Source organism: Alosa sapidissima, chromosome 12, assembly GCF_018492685.1.
Source record: "Alosa sapidissima isolate fAloSap1 chromosome 12, fAloSap1.pri, whole genome shotgun sequence".
Lineage (NCBI taxonomy): Eukaryota > Metazoa > Chordata > Actinopteri > Clupeiformes > Clupeidae > Alosa > Alosa sapidissima.
The window spans coordinates 18440485-18460726 of NC_055968.1; the positions used below are offsets into that span (position 1 = coordinate 18440485).

The 20242-nt window shown below is 43.9% G+C and overlaps 1 protein-coding gene across 1 annotated transcript in view; it reads left to right on the top strand.

Annotated features, from left to right (window-relative positions):
• Positions 1-604: 604 nt before the first annotated feature.
• The window catches only part of pkn2b (protein kinase N2b), a 29618-nt gene continuing 9980 nt past the window's right edge, over positions 605-20242 (top strand). Inside the window, exons 1-7 of the mRNA XM_042057625.1 lie at positions 605-1015; positions 8794-9094; positions 13462-13622; positions 16491-16614; positions 17677-17825; positions 19107-19320; positions 19834-20019. Coding sequence (XP_041913559.1) covers positions 995-1015; positions 8794-9094; positions 13462-13622; positions 16491-16614; positions 17677-17825; positions 19107-19320; positions 19834-20019 — 1156 coding nt within the window. The 5' untranslated portion in view covers positions 605-994. The remainder of the gene's footprint in view (positions 1016-8793; positions 9095-13461; positions 13623-16490; positions 16615-17676; positions 17826-19106; positions 19321-19833; positions 20020-20242) is intronic.

Genomic DNA, 20242 nt, shown 5'->3' on the forward strand with positions numbered 1-20242 from the left:
CATGGATGGCCAGCCTTTAGAGATGGTTAAAAGTGGGGTTTGATTTACACAAAGTATCAAATTTCCCTAAGCAATTCATGAGTGGGGTCAAGCCCCCCTTGGTGGTCCAGGAGATTGCTCTACTACAACACAAAGGTAAGAAAAAGTCCCACAATACATTTCCTTTTGACATGAATGTCGACAGTGTTACTATATATATATATATATATTGGCAAAAAACTTACAAATGCAAACATGATTTTATATCATGGTATAGTATAGGCCTATGTATTATATTACACCCCAACCATTTAATAAATGCCTTCCCCTTAGACACACATTGACTTATAGCGTAAAAACATATTTACAACATATTTAAAGCAGATTATTTTTGCTATTATTATTATTATTATTATTATTATTATTATAATGCCTACATGTGGATCCTCTTTTCCTGTTTCCATGGGTCTACATCTAAACTTTTTTTACTGCACGATATGAACTGAATAAACACATGAGCACTATATTTGGCACCATACGCGAACTGCTCCTCCTGGGAAAGTGTCTGCCGCATGCTTGCATAGGGTTTATGATCACATGACTAAAAGTGGATGAATTGACTCTAGCTGAGAGAAAAAAGCTTTCCAGAGCTGGGCGCTGCGTGTCTCGGGTGGAGTTCCCCGCGAAGACATTTATATCACCAGCACTCCTTCCCAAAACCTTACTTGTGGACTGTTTGGAAAATAACTTTTTATTTTAACGAGTGTTTATTCTTTATTGTTTTACCTGTTTACATTACTTTTATAAAAGGGATTACTGTGAAGGTATTGTCATGGAAGATCTCAGGATTCTCAGCTGAACCATGGACACGTCGCGGGAAAGCTGATGGTCCCGTTTTTATCATTAAAAGAGGAGCCGAAAGGACTAGTTGGAGAGAAGTTGCAAAGCTGCTACTCTCCTTTGTGACTCACCTCCCATCCACTATCCCGAGTTTGATTCAAAGTTAGAAGGCAAGATGGCGGCCGATTCCGTGCAGGTAAGAAAACAAATTTATTTCTATAAACAGAGTTTTACACGTTTAACCACGCGAATATGTGCACACGGAAGTTATATGAACTTTAACTGACGGTCGCGTAAGAGGTTTTGTTCCTATTTGTGCGCTATTTTAGAGACGGGCTAACCGATACTTCCAGCGCGCAGTTGTGAAGGGTTAACTGGGACGGGGGGATATCTACTTGGGCCTAGGAAATAATCAAACAGCGAACAACTGTTGCTTCACCGCGTTCACTCGAACAGGCGGAAGAATATAGGGCCTATAGACTACAATTACATATGTAGACAAAGTAAATCGTTTATTATTCTGCTCTTGAAGATATGTTAGGGCCTACTGTTTGTTTTAGATACGCTCAACAGACATTTAGGTTGGTTAGCTCACCCGATGTTACAGAAACATAACGTAAAGCGTAGGCTATAACGTAATGTTTATGACTTAATGGTATTTCTGGTAGTTTTGGTTAGGCTACTTGTTGTGTTGCAAATAAACTATTTTTTTTGGGTGTTAGTTAAAAAATGACCATGTCCAGTTTACTTATCGGGTTGTTTTTGACAGGGCTGTCATGGCACCACGTTTCATGAACGAGGCGATACTTTGTTACTAGCTGAGATTGTTTTCCCTTTCTTGCTCATGCAGAGGAAAAGTATCGCGCAGCGAAACATTTCAAAGGAAATTGTTTGTGGTTGTCGGAAACTTCTTCAAAATATTGTTCAAATGCATAGGCCTATGTTGCCCTGCTCTGTTGTAGAGCAACTGGGCGTTGGTATATTTTTACCCTCTGTCAACGGATCAATATGTTAGTCTGCATTGCAACATGCGTTCGAAATAGCAATAAAGTTGCTTATAGAAATTCAGGTCGGAGATATGTTCAGTCACGCTTAGTTGTGTATGAATACTTCGACCTTGGTGAGAGGAAATCGATGGTCAAGTGGCGTTTCCCTTCCTTTGCGAGGGTATACTGCTGCTGGAATTGGCTAGCAGTCCCCTGCATGTATAGCCTACTGTATTGCTCTAGAATTAGCCCAGTTTTTAAGTTTTATGAAAGACAAATGCATCACAACACCATGCGTTATATCATAATATTGCTGATGTCATCATGAAATGGCATAATTTCTCATTTTAGTAGAACAGGCATCTTCAAACGACATTGAAAGTATTAGGCAAGCAATTATTTTCATTTTTTCCCCAGTGTACACCTTCCTTTAGAACCATGTGGTGTAGTCTTAAACAGGCCCAAGTCTGGTATAAAAAGGTCTACCTCTGCACCTGTGCTGGAGTTGTAAACACTGATTCAGATAAAGTCCACTGCTATTCAGACACCCATCATGTCAGAGATGCAAGTGTTGACTGGGACCTAAATAGAACAGGGCTCGCCTTGTGAAGCTTTTATGGTCCCATTACAATTATGTATTACTCACTTGGTAGTGATGTTTCTGCCTGGCGTATTTACATTTTGTACTGTACTTCAACACTGACTCACCCTTTTTTAGTATCAGTTAACTTGTTTGTTGTCCTGTAGCTATTATGGGTTGATTTGATTTCTGCTCAACAAATCACAGTGCTGTACAGCTTGACATTGTCAAATCGTGGGCTTCCCCTCTTCATTCACAACTAATTTCTGGTATTTTGTGTTTGGTTTATGGTGTAGATCAAACAGTTGGTGCAAGGGGGCACCTATAGAGGCACAAAAACATCCTCTCCTTTTAGCAACTGGTTAACTCCATCCAAAATAGCAACAGAACCAGTCATTAGCGAACACCATGAAATGGCTCTATACAGCAACGAATTCAAAAGCTTGTCATCTCATTGACTGGTGGACACTGGTGGACAATCATTCTAATTGCATTGCCATGTTGGGCATATTCCATACCCCAACACATTAGCTGATACTCTTGGCGTAGGTTTTCTCACAGTGAATGTGTGCTTTCTGCCCTCTGGAGCTCTCTTCAGTAGTGGTCCTTATCTGTGGTGGCGATCACCTGGGTTACCTAAAGACTGCGGTTCATTGACTTAAGATGGCCAGACCCTGAGGGTGGGAAGCAGGCGGGTGTAGGCAGTAGAAGTTCAAGGACAAGGAAATGGCTTGTTAGCCTCTTAGAAATTACATTGGCCAGTCACTGACATGGGAAGGTGTACGTTTTCAGTCTGGCTGTTGTTGCTGGATTTGTTGTGGAGTTTCGTGAAGCAGATGTTTAACAGTGGTTGAACTGACATGGCTCGGTGCATGTTGGCTGAAAGAATTTGTAAAACAGCACTGCGTAATTGTATCATTTGTGACAAACTTTGTATAATTTTAGAACAGCTTTTCCTGAAGCGGAGGCTGACTTCTGTCTGACACTTCCTTTTGTGGAGATTCTTATCTGCATCTTTTTCTTATGATGGCATAGAGAGAAAAAACAGAGGTCATTTCAAGATGGCAGAAGAGAACTCCAACTGGTCATGTGGTGGTGAAAGGTGATCAACAGGTCGCTGCCAAAACGTGACCCTATTTTTGAGAACTACATGGCTACATCTTTTTATGGGCTACTACAGTTCAGTGACATAGTGATCCTGAGAGGGAAATGATTGTCCCCAGATGGCTGGTGTAGTCCTCTTAATTCCATGCTAGGGAAACATTGGCATAAGGGCATCACAGTACACACAATGCTCTTTTGGGGCAAGATGGGCCTACTTTGTACAGCATGTAATGAAAATTATAGCAGTACCTTTATCTGTATATCATGACAAAAAAGGTTTCTCTTTTTTTGTCAGGAAGAGTGCCAGAAATGCGTAAGCCTCTTTGATTGGAAGAGTCTTTTAAGTCGTAAAGAGTGTGTAGAGCTTAAACTCCCTGAGTTCATTCATGCTGTGCTCTTTGCTGTAATTAGCTCATGTGTACGGTGTTTCACTTCACTAGTGTTCAGGGTTGTCACGAAACAGAAACAGCTGCTTAAAGCTGCAGTAAGGTTTTGTCAAAAACCAACTCGGCCAAACCTAGCCTGGCCAAAAAACAAGAGTTGTCAAACAAACGGCAACAACAACCCAGTTGGTAAAGTTGATAAAGCTGTATTTGCGCAATATATTTGGTAACATAGTGCTGGAAAAGTTGCTCTTACTCAGATCACAAAACTACACAATAAATAGCCTCAGTAGCTAGAGAGAACAACAGGTGTTTTTAGCTGTCTTTGATCATGTGCCATTAAAATGAATTTTAATGCATTATTTCACCCAATACACACAAACTACATGACCTCTCTCTCTCTCTCTCTCTCTCTCTCTCTCTCTCTCTCTCTCTCTCTCTCTCTCTCTCTCTCTCTCTCTCTCTCTCTCTCTCTCTCTCTCTCTCTCTCTCTCTCTGTATACTATCCATGTGACTGATTGTCCGTCACCACAGGCATTTGTCACCATGCCACATTCAGTTTGCCACTGGAGAATTACAAACCAAGGTGAAGGTCCTCTCTTGAACGTAGCCGTTCTCTGGCAGGCTGTGGGCTTTATGGTCCGAGTACGTGGCCACCTGTTATCCCTTGTGTGGGAATTAGCCGGTTATGCAATCCCTGCTCTGTCCGCTCCGCTCCTGGATCTGTGCGCTGGCCAGACCGAGTTGCTGGGTGGAGTCGACAGGACTTTTGGGGTTTCTGGATTGGGAGGGAAGCCCTGGCTAACACCATCAGCCCCCCCCCCCCCCACACACATCCCCTCATCTGTGCTCTGCTCTCTACTCGGTACAGAGGAGTGTGAGTCATGGTTGTCTCAGCCTTTCTAAGAGCCCCAGCTAACTGCTGCAGAGGTAGAGAATGTCAGTTTGTCTCATTTTGGATTGTGTCAGCATTGCCCCATTTGTAGGCATTGTGTTTTCCCCCCTTTTCTCTCAGGACCTGTGGAGTCACGTATGGCTTAGGGGAAGAGTGACATTCAGGATGAAGGAAGTAAAATGCAAATTAGTCTAAGTGGGATTTACCTTATCTTTAAGGTGCTGAAAGTTACATTCAGGTTCCAAACTTCCGCAGGACCATGTTTTGTGTACTGTGTAACAGGTAGCCAGGGATACCTCTGAATGTGGAACTCTCCCACTTGCTTTAGTAAACCAGACTATATGGACATTTTAGCCAAATACTGGTCTGCACAGGAGATATAAATTGTTCTCTTGGCATTTATTTAGTAGTGGCAATCAATGCCAAAGAGTTCAATCTAAAAGTTGTTGACGGTTCAAAATTTGTGTCACTTTCCTTGGAAGCTTTCCATGCACCCCCCACACTGTGTGTTTATGTGCACAATACAGTACACCTTCTATTCTTGACATCAAGATAGGCCTGGAAAGAGCTTAAGACGCCCTGGAGGGCTTGACGTACACATTGCACACAGGATGTTCAGACACATGGACACGCAGCAGTGTTTCCCATACATTGACTTATTTGTGGCGGCCCACCACAATATCAACATTGACCACCACACAATGATATTTCCAGGTTGTACTAAATTGTGCTTAAATCTGATTAGCATAATAACCACACTCTGGTAATTTGTTAAAAACTGTTGCATTCAAGTTAATTCTGCAAACCAACCACCACAAATGGAATTCAATTCTGTGGGAAACACTGCGCAGTCAGTATGCACATGAGGGGTCACAAATGTGCTGTACCATTTCCTCTATGCAGCTGTTATGACACTAATAGCATGGCATCTGCAGGACGAGGGTTGCAAAGGGAGTGTCGTGTTTTTTTGTTTTGTTTTCTTTTTCAAAAACGAAATTGCATTGTGTGAGTGTGTGTTACAGATATAAAAGTCTCCTAGACCTTAAAGAGTTCAAAATATTCCATATGTTCAAATATGCCAGCCTTTCAGAAACTCCCAATGTAGTATACTTGTTTTAGAAAATTCCCTGCACTTGCAGCTTCGAATCTCAATCTGCTCCACCCTAATCACTAGCCAGAGCCCCCACCGAACAGGAGGGTCACCTATCAGGTGGGCTCTTTGCCAAAAGACACCTTTGTTTACGTCAGGTAAGGCGATAGAAGCCAGGCACTGCCATACATCCGAGGTCTTTGGCTGTTTTTATTTTAAGAGCCGTGTTAACTTTCCAGGTTCTCTCGTCACTGATGTCCTTAACTAGGCCACGGGCCAGAACATAGGCTTAGGAGGATTTGTGCTCTCTAAACTGTTATGTGGTCATTCTGATGTCTAAGGAACAGCCAGTGAGGATAGCCCAGCGCAAGTCTTCCCTCTTAGTCTGGCACATAGTGGTTTGTATGGGACACTCTGCAGATTCATAGTGAGATTGTGATCCTAAAATCGGATCTTTGCGGAAGCCTAGGAGACGGTTGACGGTTTCAAAGAAGGTTTGGAAAACGACTGAAAATGCGCGACGCTGTTTGTGCAGCTGGAGTAGTGGAGGTGTTGGTAAGCAATCTGACGTATACGCCATTGTGTTCATGCTCTGCTGAGCTGCCCTGGGCCCATTGTTTATGTTTTAAAATAGTTTGATCTTGGAAGTGGAAGTGCGCTATTGTATGCTTTTGTATGTTCCAAAACTCTTGGTCAGATTTGGAAAGCGTATAGAATACTTATGGAACGGTTTCCAACTTTTTATCCCCTATCTTATGCATAATTACAGCATTCAGAGCGTCTGAAATGCTACACTTCGCATGCCTGCGTTGTCTGAACACCTATTATTTTTGAACACATAGCAAATTTGCCTGTTATTTTTAGTGTGCTGTGGTCGTGCGGGGTCAAGTTTTCTAGTTGGTGTTTTACGCCTGGAGTCAGAAGCCTGAAGCCTGTCTGTGCCGCACCCTATTGATAGCAGAGGCGGTGGATGCCAAGTGGAGTGTTTGCCGTATGCCTGTAAATCAAGCAGAGAGTTGGCTGCTTTAAGGGGGCTCTCTGTGTGTTGTGGAGGTGGGCTGTGCACTCCCAGTTCAAGGAAACTACATGTTTGTGCAAACTGCAGTGGCAGGAGGAGAAAGGTTACAGACCAGCAAATGCACTGACAGGAGTTCTAGCTAGAGATACAGTTGTGCCTAAGTGCTCTTAAAGTTAAAGTCTTCAAAACCAAGTTGTTACATTTAGTTGTTCCATACAGGTCTTGAAATGAAATAACTGAAAATGTGTTGGGATTAGGGTTGCAAAGGGTGGAACATTTCCGGTAAATTTTCCGGAAACTTAGCATGGAAAGTTAAGCTGGGGAATTTTGGAAATATTCCAAATTGGAAACTTTCATTGAATTAAAGGAAATTATGGGAATTAATGGGAATTTACTGGGAATTTTGGGTAATTCATACAAACTGTTTTATATACAAACATTAACATTTTGTTTCGTAATAAGCGATATGATTTGTATGTTCGTATTTTTGCTTAGCTTAGCATACAAAGCAAGCTAGCATGCTAGCGGGAATCCCATTCTCTGCCTATGGTTTACTAGAATGTTAAACTAGCAACACTGAACTGCCCAAGATGCACCACACCACTCCACAACAAAATCCGATTGGTTGGAACATTTTTTCCCCATGAATATGAACGCACCATAGGTTTCTTTTATGTCTAGCAGCCTATGCCGATTGCTGTGTGCATGTGATTGACATATGTGCAGGGTAGAAATTTGACTGAAATTGCATTAAATCAGGTTGTTTTAACCAGTATTAGACTGCAAGATGGGGTTTTGTCCACTACATTTAAGTTCCGTGTTATAGACTAACTGGCCATATTAAAAATTCCCAGTTTATTCCCGTTAATTCCTGTTTATTCCTGTTAATTCCCATATATTCCCGTTAATTCCCATGGAAAGTTTCCAACTTTGAAAATTCCCGGAATTTTGCAACCCTAGTTGGGATGTTCCAGGGTGAATTACACTGAACCAAACTATTGTTAGGTGCACACCTTACGTGTTTGTGTGTGTGGTGTGGGTGCTTTGGTCATGACGTGTGGAGAGGGACCGCATTCCTTGGCATTGTCTGGTCACTGCTGGCTTTTGTTAAGGTCACCCGGTGTGTTTGTGTGCTCGGCCTAGAGCTCGTTGTGGCACTGACAGAGGCCCCCCTGTGCCTTCCCAGCACACAGATTAGCTGTCCAGCTTTGTGCCATTACATAATGGCTCCGTGGCTCCAGACGCACACAAGGCTGCCGTGTCAAGGGCAAAGTCGTCAAGAACCTCTAAAGGGGTCCAGAGACCTGCATAGACTGGCAGCCATGTTGCCCACTCATGAGCTCAAACAGAACTACTGTTTGGGTGGGAATTACTTTGCTATGGCCACAAACATTTGTGAAAGATTTAAATGTACACTGGCTTCATGTTGTTTTTTTCTTGAAATACTACTTTTGTGTCTACTTTTGCTACCACTTTGTTTGTTTTGTTTCTCTAACATCAGAAGCCTAGTCTAAATGCACTGGCCAAGGACTTCAGCTTTTAGCATTGCAGGTTTATTTTCAGTTGCGGTTATAGGCTAGTTGTTTTGTACATCATTTGGCTCTGTTGACAGTGCAGTGTAATGTGAGTTTAAAGTGATTGCATGTGGACAGAAAGTGAAAGCTTAATATAAACTTTAAAAAGCTTTTTCTGGCCTGTATTTGGAGTTATATACAATGTTCTGGAAAGGCAACATTAAATTAAATGTTCATGAAGACGCATTTAGTCGTAGCACAGTTGCTATATACCTCTTTGCTTGTTTCAAATGATTGAAACGGTTGACTGGTACATCATAAAAAAATCATTAGTTCCTTGTGGTTTGTTTACGTATACTGTAGCTGTTCAGTTGATATACCTTGTTGTATTTCATAATCCACAGGGGGATACATTGGGTCACCAAGTGTCCGAGCGCCTCGGCCTGGGCCACAACCTGGACCTGTCCGACACCATGGTGCAGCAGAAGCTGGACGAGATCAAAGACCAGATCAAGCGCGAGATCCGCAAAGAGCTAAAGATCAAAGAGGGTGCCGAGAACCTGCGTAAGGTCACCACTGACAAGAAGAGCCTGGCCTACGTGGACAACATGCTGAAGAAGTCCAGCAAGAAGGTGGAGGAGCTCCACCAGGAGCTGCAGGAGCTCAACGCCCACATTGTGGTGAAGGACCCCGAGGAGCTTCTAGGTAAGGCTGTGGGCTGCGTCACTGCTGATGGTTCAGGTTGATGTGTTCAGATTGCAGGTTTCCAATCACAACTAAGCATGCTCTGCAGGGTGTCCACTAAGGGGCCGTTTATACGAGAACGATTGCGAAGGAAGATGACAAAATATTTTATCATAAGTGCCTTTCGTTTACACGGCGACCCCGCCATCGGGGCTTGAAGACGCAAAAATCTGAAGACTCCTTCCAGAGTGTAGAGTTTTGAAGACGACCCGGGTTGCGTCTCCGTCTAAACGGCTAAACCAAAGATCCTTGATCACCTCTCTGGTTAAACTGTCAAATTAGAATCAAATTAGTCTGCGCGTGACGTACCGGGGTTCTATCACACCACCACCCAGCGGTCTGGAATGCATATCCAATCGAATATCACATACTCTTGCGTCTTCATATAAACAAAGATTTCCCCCTGAAAATGCTCGTCTAAACGCGAAAAAAAAAAAAATGAAGACGACACGCCACTTCTGCGTCTTCTCTTTTTATCGTCACCGTATAAACGTAGCCTAAGTCTGAAGATCATAGTGATGTCAATAACTGTATGTTTTGTTGTTACTTTTTGAATATATTTAAAGGTATGAAAACTGAAATATTTCACTTATGAAAGTGGAAGTATCTCACATTATGACTACACCGTGGGTTTTTCTCAAGTTTGGTTTGCAAGGTCCAGGGGAAGTGTGCAAGATTGGGGCATCAACAATTAATCGCTTAGTTGTCAACTGTTAAATTAATCAGCAGTCATTTTGGTAATCGATTTATCAGTTTGTCATTCTAAGAAAAACACTTAAAAATTCACTGATTGCACTTTACTGACAGTAAGTGAAATATCTTTTCCATGTGGACAGAAAGCACGAATGTAATTTTTTTTCACCTCATCGATTAATCGAGAGAATAATCAACAGATTATTTGGCTATGAAAATAATCGTTAGTTGTAGTCCTATGCCAGATATACGAAAACATGTGTCTAGTTGACTAATTTCTCTTTTAACATTTTCACCTTGGCCAAATGGAGCTTTAAAGGCACAATAACAAAACTGTTCCTTTCCACTCATGTGTCGGCTGTCATGACGCTATGATCGCAATCACCGTCCAATCTTTTTGATAAATGGTTATGGCATAACTCCTGACCCTTAGAATAGCTACTACAAAGGAGGCTGAGGAGAGGCTCATGTCATTATGCCAAAGGCCAGTAAGTCACTGGGTGAGTCTCGACAGAGAAAGGGCTGGAGCTGTTGTTGAAGAACTGAGAGAGAGAGGGAGAGAGAGAGAGAGATGCCCCGAGTGTGTTTGTGATCCATTAAGCGAGAGCTGGCTATAGGTGGGGGAGAGTCAGCTGCATTTACATCATGGATTTAATTACTCTAGGCAGTGATTTCAGTGAGTTTGTCTATACTTACAATTGAACTTTAAAAACTGCAAAAGAGTAGTGTAAAATCCTATCCTTGGTGTCGTATGCCAATTTTAAACACACGCACACAGACACAGACACACATGCACACGTATGCTCTCTTTCAAAGGCTGCAGTAGTATGACGAGCTGCTTCTGCATTGGTGTGGTCTGGATGTAGTTAATCCCTCTGCCCACCACAGGGCAAACAGGGTACTTATTAGGGCCACTTTATGGCACACCTGCCCTTTGAACAGCACACGCTTAATTGGGAACTTGTAGCACTTACTTCTCCTAACAGGCTGGCAGACACAAAGCCAAAGCCTCGTCGCCGGGCAGAACACTTCCCAAGCCCACGCCCAGGGGAAGTGTGAAGCCGTGTCATCAGTGCAGAGCCACTCTGAGGAGATGGCCCAAATTCACTTTAGCTTGAGAGAAATCCAAACTTGTTAACAATGTTTTTGTGAATGTGCTGTTCTTGTGAATGATGACACAGACTTAATTTGTAACATTCAGTTGTCACGTGTTCTCAAAACAACAACAAAAAGAAACTACTGGAGCAAAGGTTACTTATTTCAGTGTTAAAGCATGTTTTTTGTTTTTACAGTACGTCTCTGACCCCAACATACTATGCGTTCTCCACTCCGTTGTTTGTCGTTCTGAGCACGGGCTGCCTTTCATTTTATAACCTCCAGTTAAATCACAAGCGGTCAGTCCCTTCCCACTGAAAACGGATTATTAACCGGCGTAATGATGGCTTGGCCTGGAGCTCTCATCCTTCACGCAAGAAAACAGCCAAGCAAACTCTATATAGCCCCATTGCCTTAAACTGTAGGCTCCAGCTTTTTGCCCTACATTTATGTGTTATCGTCGCCCAGATTACAGGAAGAAGGTCTGAAGTGTTTAGATTTCAGGGAGGTCTCACGGAGATAACGAAGATGGGTCCCGCTCCATTTATAGTTCACTAAATCTGACTCCGATCTCCCGACGGTGATTGCGGTTAAGTGTGTGAAAGGAAGGAAGGCGTGGGTCCATACACGGTTACTGGTGACGACGGGCAACGTGCTAAAACAGAGGCCGAAACTGCCTGTGTTGCTGTTGCGTGCGATTGTTTCGGGTTTGAGATGATCCATTTCCATTGCGTAGTTAGGCATGGCGACTTGGTCTCCTGGGCTGTGGTGTGGGAGTAGCCGAAAAATGAGAGAGAAGGGTGACTCCCATTTCCCTGTCCATGTGAAACTCTGCAGTGGGACACTGACGTGTTCAAGTTTAACAGGGGACCTAATTGAAGTCTGATCCTTTTTTGTGTGATTTTTGTGGTTGCGGGTAATGAATGATTCATTGCCCGTATGACACGGTGTGTAAATGTGTGTGTGTGTGAGTGTTTTGCTGGTGCTGGTGTGCCTGTCCTGACACGAGGAGATGATCTCATGCATCAGTACTGCGGCCCCTGCGGAACAAGCTGCTGACTGAAGGTGCACTGGAAGCCCCGTGAGGGCCGAAAGAGCACACACACACACACACGAACGCCCTCTCCTCTCGTCTCCCTGAAGACTCTCTGTCCCTTCCGTGTCTCAGGACTCACTCCCTGATTTATGACTTCAATACTCTCTGTCCATCTGCGTGAGCTCAGTACAGTACAGTACACCACAGTGGCTTAATGGGATTTTTCATGGAGCAATTGTCAGCGCATTGGTTTAATAAGAATTCAGTTTTGCTGTTCCACTGTTATTAATAAAAAGTTAATTATTGTGATTATGCTGTGGGTATTCGTGTGAATTATATAAAGGCATGTCTTGTATTATATGAATTTTGTTGGCATGGTGTGTATTTTCTCCCATTGCATCATCACTGCAGTGTTGGGTTGTATTGCGTTGCGATGAGCGTTGTGTGGCGTTCGCAGCAGTTTGTTTGGCTCGAGAAAGTTACTGTTTACCCAACCCTCGCACGAGTCATTCCACCCTGGCCAGGACCAAGGTGGTTGTCGGTTCACATAAAGCGCCTTTCACAAACCGGCTTTGGCTGTCGCCTGCAAAGCCGCACGCGCGGGTCCTGCCTGCACACGTACACCCTCCCCCACCCACCATACACACACGCGCGCACACACACATACACAATATACAGATACGCATGCATCACCCCATCCTCCCCTCCCTTGAATACCAGCTTATTAAAGCTGTCACGTATTGTGTTTTTGTTGTGCAATCTCCGTTTTTCTACTTCAAACAACAATGGAGGTGTCGCCCTGAGGAAAGCCCTCTTCTATCTACTGAGGCCCAGGAGGCAATTGTTGGAAGTAAAGGGAGTACGGAGTCGCTGGGTTTAACCGTTTAATGGCCCTGTGGTTTGGTGGTGTTTTGGCAGCTTAACTGTTCAGCTTAACTGTGAAATGTTTTCTTCATTTTTATTGGTGAAGAGTCTCTCTCTCTCTCTCTCTCTCCCCCCCTCCCTCCCTCCTTGCTGGTCCTTGTTGGATGCCTTGTTTAGACTGTGTTTACTTTTGTTTGGACTTAGTTAGAAGACGGCTCATAATGCCGGGCGTTTTCTTTATTACATTTGATCATAATATAATGTGTGTCCCCATCTATTTGCTTTTTGCATCTCTGGTTTTGATTAGTTCTCTGTATAATGGCCTTGTTGCTTTGTAGTGTCAAACAAAGCCTTATTGATAATTAGTTCAAATAAGTGAAATAAACAATCTGTGAGAATCATATACTGCCTTGGTGGCAGTTTTTTTTTTTACACAGCTGAGTCTCCGTTCCATTTGTCCTCATTTTCGAGAGCTTTGTTGTAGTTGCCGTTCCAGCTTCATGTGTATCTTCATTAGCTATTTCTGTGTGCAGTAAGTGCTGCTTTCATCAATGTCAAAGTATGCTGCTTTTACCATAGAAAGTTTTTTTTTTTTTTCTTCTTCTGACTCCTAACGGAGCTCTTGTCTTTGTCCTTGTAGTATCTGAATGTCCCATGACCCCCGACACCCTGAGCAGTGAGGCCCGGACCTGCACCAACAGTAGCCGCCTGGCCGCCCTGAAGAGGCAGAATGACATTGAGCTCAAAGTCAAACAGGGGGCTGAGAATATGATCCAGATGTACTCCAACGGCTCCTCCAAGGTAGACTGCCTGGCTTTGTGTATCTCTGGGTTTCTGTGTATGTCTATGTATGTGATGTTTGACAGAGTGTTTTCACTTTGTATATGTGTGTGTGCATGTGTGTCTTCAATTTGTGTATCTACGTCTTTGTGTCTGCCCATGCATGTGAGGTTATTTGTGTGCGTTTATTTTTCACATGTTTATGTCTGTATTTATGTCTGTTATGAGTGGTAAAGGGCCACGATCGTCTGCAGAGGCAGCATGATTTACATAGAGCAAAATGTCTTTACGGGGAATAAAAAGGATCAGCAGCACTTGAAAGCCATTCTGAGTGCAGAATTGTAAACACACACAGCAGACACTGGGAGGGGAAGAAAATCTAAAATAGCAACCTTAAATGTGAAGAATTCAGTCCAACTCAGGAGCCGTCTGTACGGAGATGAGTCCTTTGAAGTGAAGGGGAGATTGTTTAAGTTCCATCCCAAAGAAATGGAAACAGATGGGAGAGAAAATATCCAATAAACCTGGAGAAGTGGTGGAGGGACCTGGATATGTTGGAGAGATAGCAAGTCATCAGTCTGAGCCTGAAATGCTGTGCTGAAAGTGTCTCCTCGTATTAGAAGTCTCATTAACCCTGTTGTACTCTGGTTCTTGCAAAGGAAATCTGAGATGAACCCTATATGTCCTCGTACGTGTCTTAGCGAGTGGATCATGAGTATTTACCTCATTTTTATTTTCAGTGTGCATGGAGCCGGTGTTGCTGCTGTCACTGTTGTTTTTGTTGTTGTTTACAGAATGATGACTTGCTCTAGTCCTGTAAAGGGAGGCCACTGTGAGACAAGAAAAATAATATGTGAAGAATTTTCCCAGAGTAAAACCCAGCCTTGACCTGTTGCTTCCTGTAACTGCGACAGCAACCCCCACCCCCTCTGACTGCATCTCACTCTCTCTCTCTTGCTCTGAGCTTTGTTACAGCGTTAGAAAGAGATGGAGAAAAGGCAGCAAGAGTAAGCCCACAGGCCCAGACAGTGGTCTAAAATTAGCCTCTCGGCTTGAACTCAGGACAGAGGAAGTGGAAGAGGACAGGTGATCAGTTAAATCTGTTTACACTCGTTTTTCCCCTCCAGCTTTTCTCTCTCTCTCTCTCTCTCTCTCTCTCTCTCTCTGTCTATCTATCTTTCTCTTTCTCTTTCTCTTTCTCTCTGAGGCTCAGAGCTTCTCCAGCGAAGATGCCAGTGAGGCATGACCAGGGATTAGGGTGGATGCCACTGTCCCAGAACAAAGCAGTGATCACTCAGGCTGGGATATTGAACCAGATCAGTCCATGGATCCTTTATGACGGATTAGGATTGTGATCGGGGTTAGGGAAGCCAGATTAGCTGCGTATGACATGAGGAAATGTCGGTCAGTAGGCTGTCAAGCAGCCCATTCGTTGTGTTTTTGTTTTGTCGTCGTTTCTTTTTCAAATTAGCTCACTTTCTGTTTTTCTGTGCTCGGCATGTCAGGGCTTTTTCACTCTGTCTCGCCTGCTATCAACAGAGCGTCATTTGTTGAGGAAGTGATATAAGTCAGGAATGTCTGTCATGCATGACTCTTGAGCACCAGGAAGAGGGCTGAGGCAACAGGAAGCTCTTTCCTACCTGACTGTGACCCGAGCTAAGTGACCCGTGGCCGCTTCAGTCACCGTTGCACCGCCACGCTGTTGACAACACACCTCACTCGCCACAAGTATCTTTCCTCTGTGTTTTTCCCCCCATTATTGCCCTGCTGTTTTGGGTTTCTGAATGGAGGCTGTGGGTGAGGATGTGGGTGCGGGAGCGGGAACATGCAGGCTGCTCTTCCCCTCTCTCTCTCTCTCTCTCTCACTGCTCCGCTGCACGGGCTATTCTAGGTTAGGCCGGTCACATGCTCGGAGAGTTCCTGCAGCGCGTCCTGCAGGAAGTGCCTCCCAGCTGGCGTCAGCAGACGAACGCGCCAGCCTCAGGAAAAGGGCCCAGTTGCTTGTTCTCCACTCACCTCCCTCCCCCCCCCCCCCCCCCCTGCCCCGGCATGCTCTCCTCCACTCTGTGACACCGACCGCTCAGCTCCCAGTCAAAACAGAGATTGGAGGATTGGGCCGGACATGAAATCGGCCACTTCTGCCACTAAATTCCATAAGCTCAATGGCATTGTTCAGCGATGCTGTGCCCGGATTGGAATGTTGACCTTAGTCATGGGTTGGTTCCCAGAAGCGGGTATTTCAGTGCACTGGTGAATAACAGACAAATGACACATTTGCAGTGTCTTTCCCATCTGTGGACCGTGGGACATGCATTGCCATTGTTTTGAAATGGTGACTTCTCAAAGATGTTTTGTTTGCTTAGATACCATAACACTGCACTAAACGTTATGTGGATTAGCCATAATTAAGATGACTGGATGAGTCATCTGTCTCATAACAGTACTTAAAGTTAGTAAACAGTGGTCTTTTAGATATAAGGGATTCATACAGTTTGTAGACAGTGCTATTTTAGATTTAAGGAATTCACAAAATTAGTTGACAGTGGAGTGTTAAATTATGAATCCCTTATATTTATCAGCTTCTACATTAACTTGTCAGTGAGGCCCCATGCAGTAGTTAGTATGACACTTGTTTAGTAATCCATGTTGTTTTTTGAGTAATTTTATTTTCAAATCAACTTTGAAGTTGAAGTTTTTTTGCTCTGTCTGGTATCAACTCAGTATTTCATGGACACATGCAATTATCATTTCTAGAATATTTGACTGAGGCTCAATGTTGTGTGCACATAAGATTAGATAGTCAAACTAGCATGGCTGACAAAATGGAATATCTTTCAGTAAGTGCTTTTGTCAGAAATTAAAGCAATAATGTCCCCGCTTTTGTCTTAGGATCGCAAGCTGTTAGCTGCAGCCCAACAGATGCTCCAAGACAGCAAGACGAAGATTGAATTCATCCGCATGCAAATCCTCAAAGCCACCCAGGCTAGTGAAATGGGCTTTGAGAGTAATGATGGTACGTATTATTCCTCTTGCTTCCTGTTGTAACTCGGGGATCAAGAGAATTGTTGAAATATGAAATGACTTTCTACACTCTGATGCTTTACTCATTAGGATAATTGATCATGATTACTGTGTTGGGATTATCAGAATTATTTCTGAATTTTCTTTCAGAATTTTTTTTCTTCAGAAATGCATGCATTCTTGAAACAAGAACATATTTCACAAAAGAACATTGCATTAGCCAGTTATTTAATTACAGCAAAACCAATATCCCACTGTTTCCGTATTGAGAATATTTAATAATGTGTGATACTGCACAATTCAACACTTGATGCAGTAAAACATTCAATAGTATTATGACATTATCAGATAAAGAATAGACTCGTATGCCTACCTTGTAGCCTGGGAACACCCAGACCTTCACAATTGTACAATTGGGTGTGGGTCTGGAAAAGGTTCATTGACTAACGACTTCCAGCAGGGGCATAACTAGCAGTGAAATTAAACTTAAATTGGTACATTAAACTCTTACCAAATCGTTTCAAAAGTGTAGCAATCTTGTAAACGAAGGTTTTAAAAGCAGTTGTTTACGCAGTTCCAAGGTAATACACGTCCATGCCAGATTAGCGATTGTATTTGTGTGCCCGTGTTTTAGGGACATTTGAAATGGGCTTCAATGGCCTCTTGGCCAGACGGACCTGCAGAGCAAATCCCAAATTTGCCAAAAGTTTTTATGGGTATTCCCAGGCTACCTACCTTCTGCTCAAGGCCACGGTCACCGCTGCCCCAGGCTCTTTCCCTAGCCTGTATTTAGAATGAATTATCTATGTATACTATTGCGTAGTGCCTGGCAACACCCCTTAGTTGTTCTAAAGTCACTGTAAGCTACAGCCTCTTGTGGTTTATTGCTTAAACACACACACATTAACCTAACTGCTGTCTTAATCTCAGTGGTTTCTCAAAACCTCATCTACTTGAAAGAAAGAATCTAGAAGGAATCTAAGGAGAATCTAGAATCTAAAGGAAAAAGTTTGTGAGTGCTTTTGTGTGAGTTCTTCATGTGACCCCTGTGCAGTTCCTGGCACCAAGCCCATCATCAGTCCGCTGGACCTGCGGCTGGAGGAGCTGCGACATCACTTCCGGATAGAGTCGGCCTTGGCAGAGGGCGCCCGCAATGTCATGAAGCTGTTGGACAAGGTGGCCGAGAAGAAGGGACACTCTGAGGTGAGAGGTCATTTGGATCTGCCCTTAATCAGTTCTCTAATCAGTTTAGATCAGCCTCAGTTCTCCGCACTTCTGAAAAAGGGGCCATCCTAGAGAAAGAGAGAGGGAAATATTCAGGAAACAGTTGGGCATTGATGTCTATAAAATATTGACAGAGACTGGTGACTTTGCTGAGGCTGGGTAGAATTTGTGATGCAAGAGGTCAATTGTAAAATTTAGATCCTTTTCCTCCAGGTTTTCCCCAATTAATTTTGGGACTGGTAGCTAATAAATGTCATGGAGATATGTAGCTTCAGTATCTACATTATACCAAGTGACCGTTCTCGTGCTTGATGTTTATGAGAAGTAGGAGGTTTTATTTTTGTTTTATGGCGTTACCATTGCTGGGTCTTCCCTTGACCTTTTAGGATAATGAAGATGAATATTGCATGTGTGTGTCACAAAAAAACTGTTCCCCACCTTAGTCGGCTGCACTGTAAAGCCACCGGTCAGACTTTGGTCGCAACGCCGTGTGAAATGTTACAGTCAGGCTTGTGTAGGTGGGTGTCGATGTCGCACGCCTCCATGGAATGTTCTAGAGCGAGTGCAGCATACTGCAGCCCTCTGTGTCCCATAGGCTCACCCCAGCCTGCCAGTTCTCTATCTTGGTCTCAGCTGCCCAGTGCAAACGGCCAGGGCAGTCAAATGACCGTGCAGTGTGTGTGAGTTTGCACATGCCAACGTGCAGAGGGTGCCTTCAGAATCGTAACTGCAGTGAGATGAGGCTTTGTATGCAGGCCTTGTAGGCTGCTTTCATGGTATTGGTCGATCCAGGTGTGACCTGGAGGGAGGGGTCATTACTGTTGGTGCCTGTGGTTGCAGTTTTAGACCTTTGACCATCACTTCATACACACTGTAGGTTGAAGAGATAAAACATTTGACAGACCACAGACGACTGTAGGTGTGTTTGCTTGCCAGCAGGCCTATAAAACAGGCTGCCTTTAGCCATTGCCTAGTGCTTAATCTGTCTAATCTGATTTACTTACTGTAAGTAGCCAGTATGAAAAATTGACCGCTTGGGTATGGCAGGTATATGAGTATAACTGTATTAGTGTTGGGTATTAGGAGTGAGATAGATAGATAGATAGATAGATAGATAGATAGATAGATAGATAGATGGATACTTTATTGATCCCCAGGGGATCTCTCTTTCTCTCTGTATTCAATTGTATTTCAAACATTGAAATTCAAAGTTTTTCTTCATTTTTTCTTCCTTTCCTTTCTGTCCTGTCCTCTCCTCAGGCCCAGGCGGTGCTGAATGACTCCAGTCAGAAGCTGGACCTGCTGAAGTACTCCCTGGAGCAGCGGCTGAGCGAGCTGCCCAAGAACCACCCCAAGATCAGCGAGGTCAAGGAGGAGCTGGCCATGGTGGTGTCGCCTCCGCTCAGCCCACGCCAGAGCATCATCTCCACACACACCCAGTACAGCACGGTGGCCAAGCCGGCCGCGCTCACTGGTACGACACGCCAAGTCACCTGCACGACACGCCAAGCCACCTGCACGGGCCCGTGGGCATGCACACACACGCACATCCTGTCACACAGCCAAAACTGGCGCCTCTCACCTGTGCAGCAGCACACAGAAGAACACACACGCGTGCACCACACACACAGAGTTTTGAATGGCCAAATTAAGCTTAGCCATTTTATATCCACCTTTTGAAAGGCAGGGAGTGGAAAGGAGACTTCCTGTTAGTTTTTATCTTATGATCCAGTTATTCATTGAGTTATATAAACGCTAAAGAGTTAAACGTTCAAACTTGACTGGTATTTAGCAGACACCTTTATCCAAAGCGACACAGACTCACAGACACACAGCAATGGTGTGTTTGGGAATCAAATCCACCAGGCCTGCTAAAAAAAGAGTGTTAATACCTGTATATAATGTGTTATTCATACACCTGTAAGGCAACACAATAAATCAGAGTCCTTTCATTAAGTATTGGATACTGTGTGGGTTTGCACAACAGGTACATTGGATGTGAGGCTCATGGGCTGTCAGGACCTGCTGGAGACCGTTCCGGGCCGCGCCAAGGGAGGGACGATGACGCTGCCAGGCTGGAGCCCCAGCGACGCCCGCTCCTCCTTTATGAGCCGCAGTAACAAAAACCGTGGCAGCAGCAGTCGTAACCTCTCCAAGTCCGACGAGCTGACCAGTTGAGTGACCACCCGTCTTTCTCTCTTTCCCTCTACAGTATTCATTTAGATCATTCTGTCTTTCCTGCATGTCTAGCGTAGAGGATATCTTAACGTTACTTAGTAACTGGGTTTTTAAATAGATTTAAATCATTTTTGTAAGTGCTCAGTGGGAAGGATTTTGTGTTGGGGAAAGTGGTGACGACAGCAAGGCCTGAGGTACACATAGCTGTAGAGGGCTTT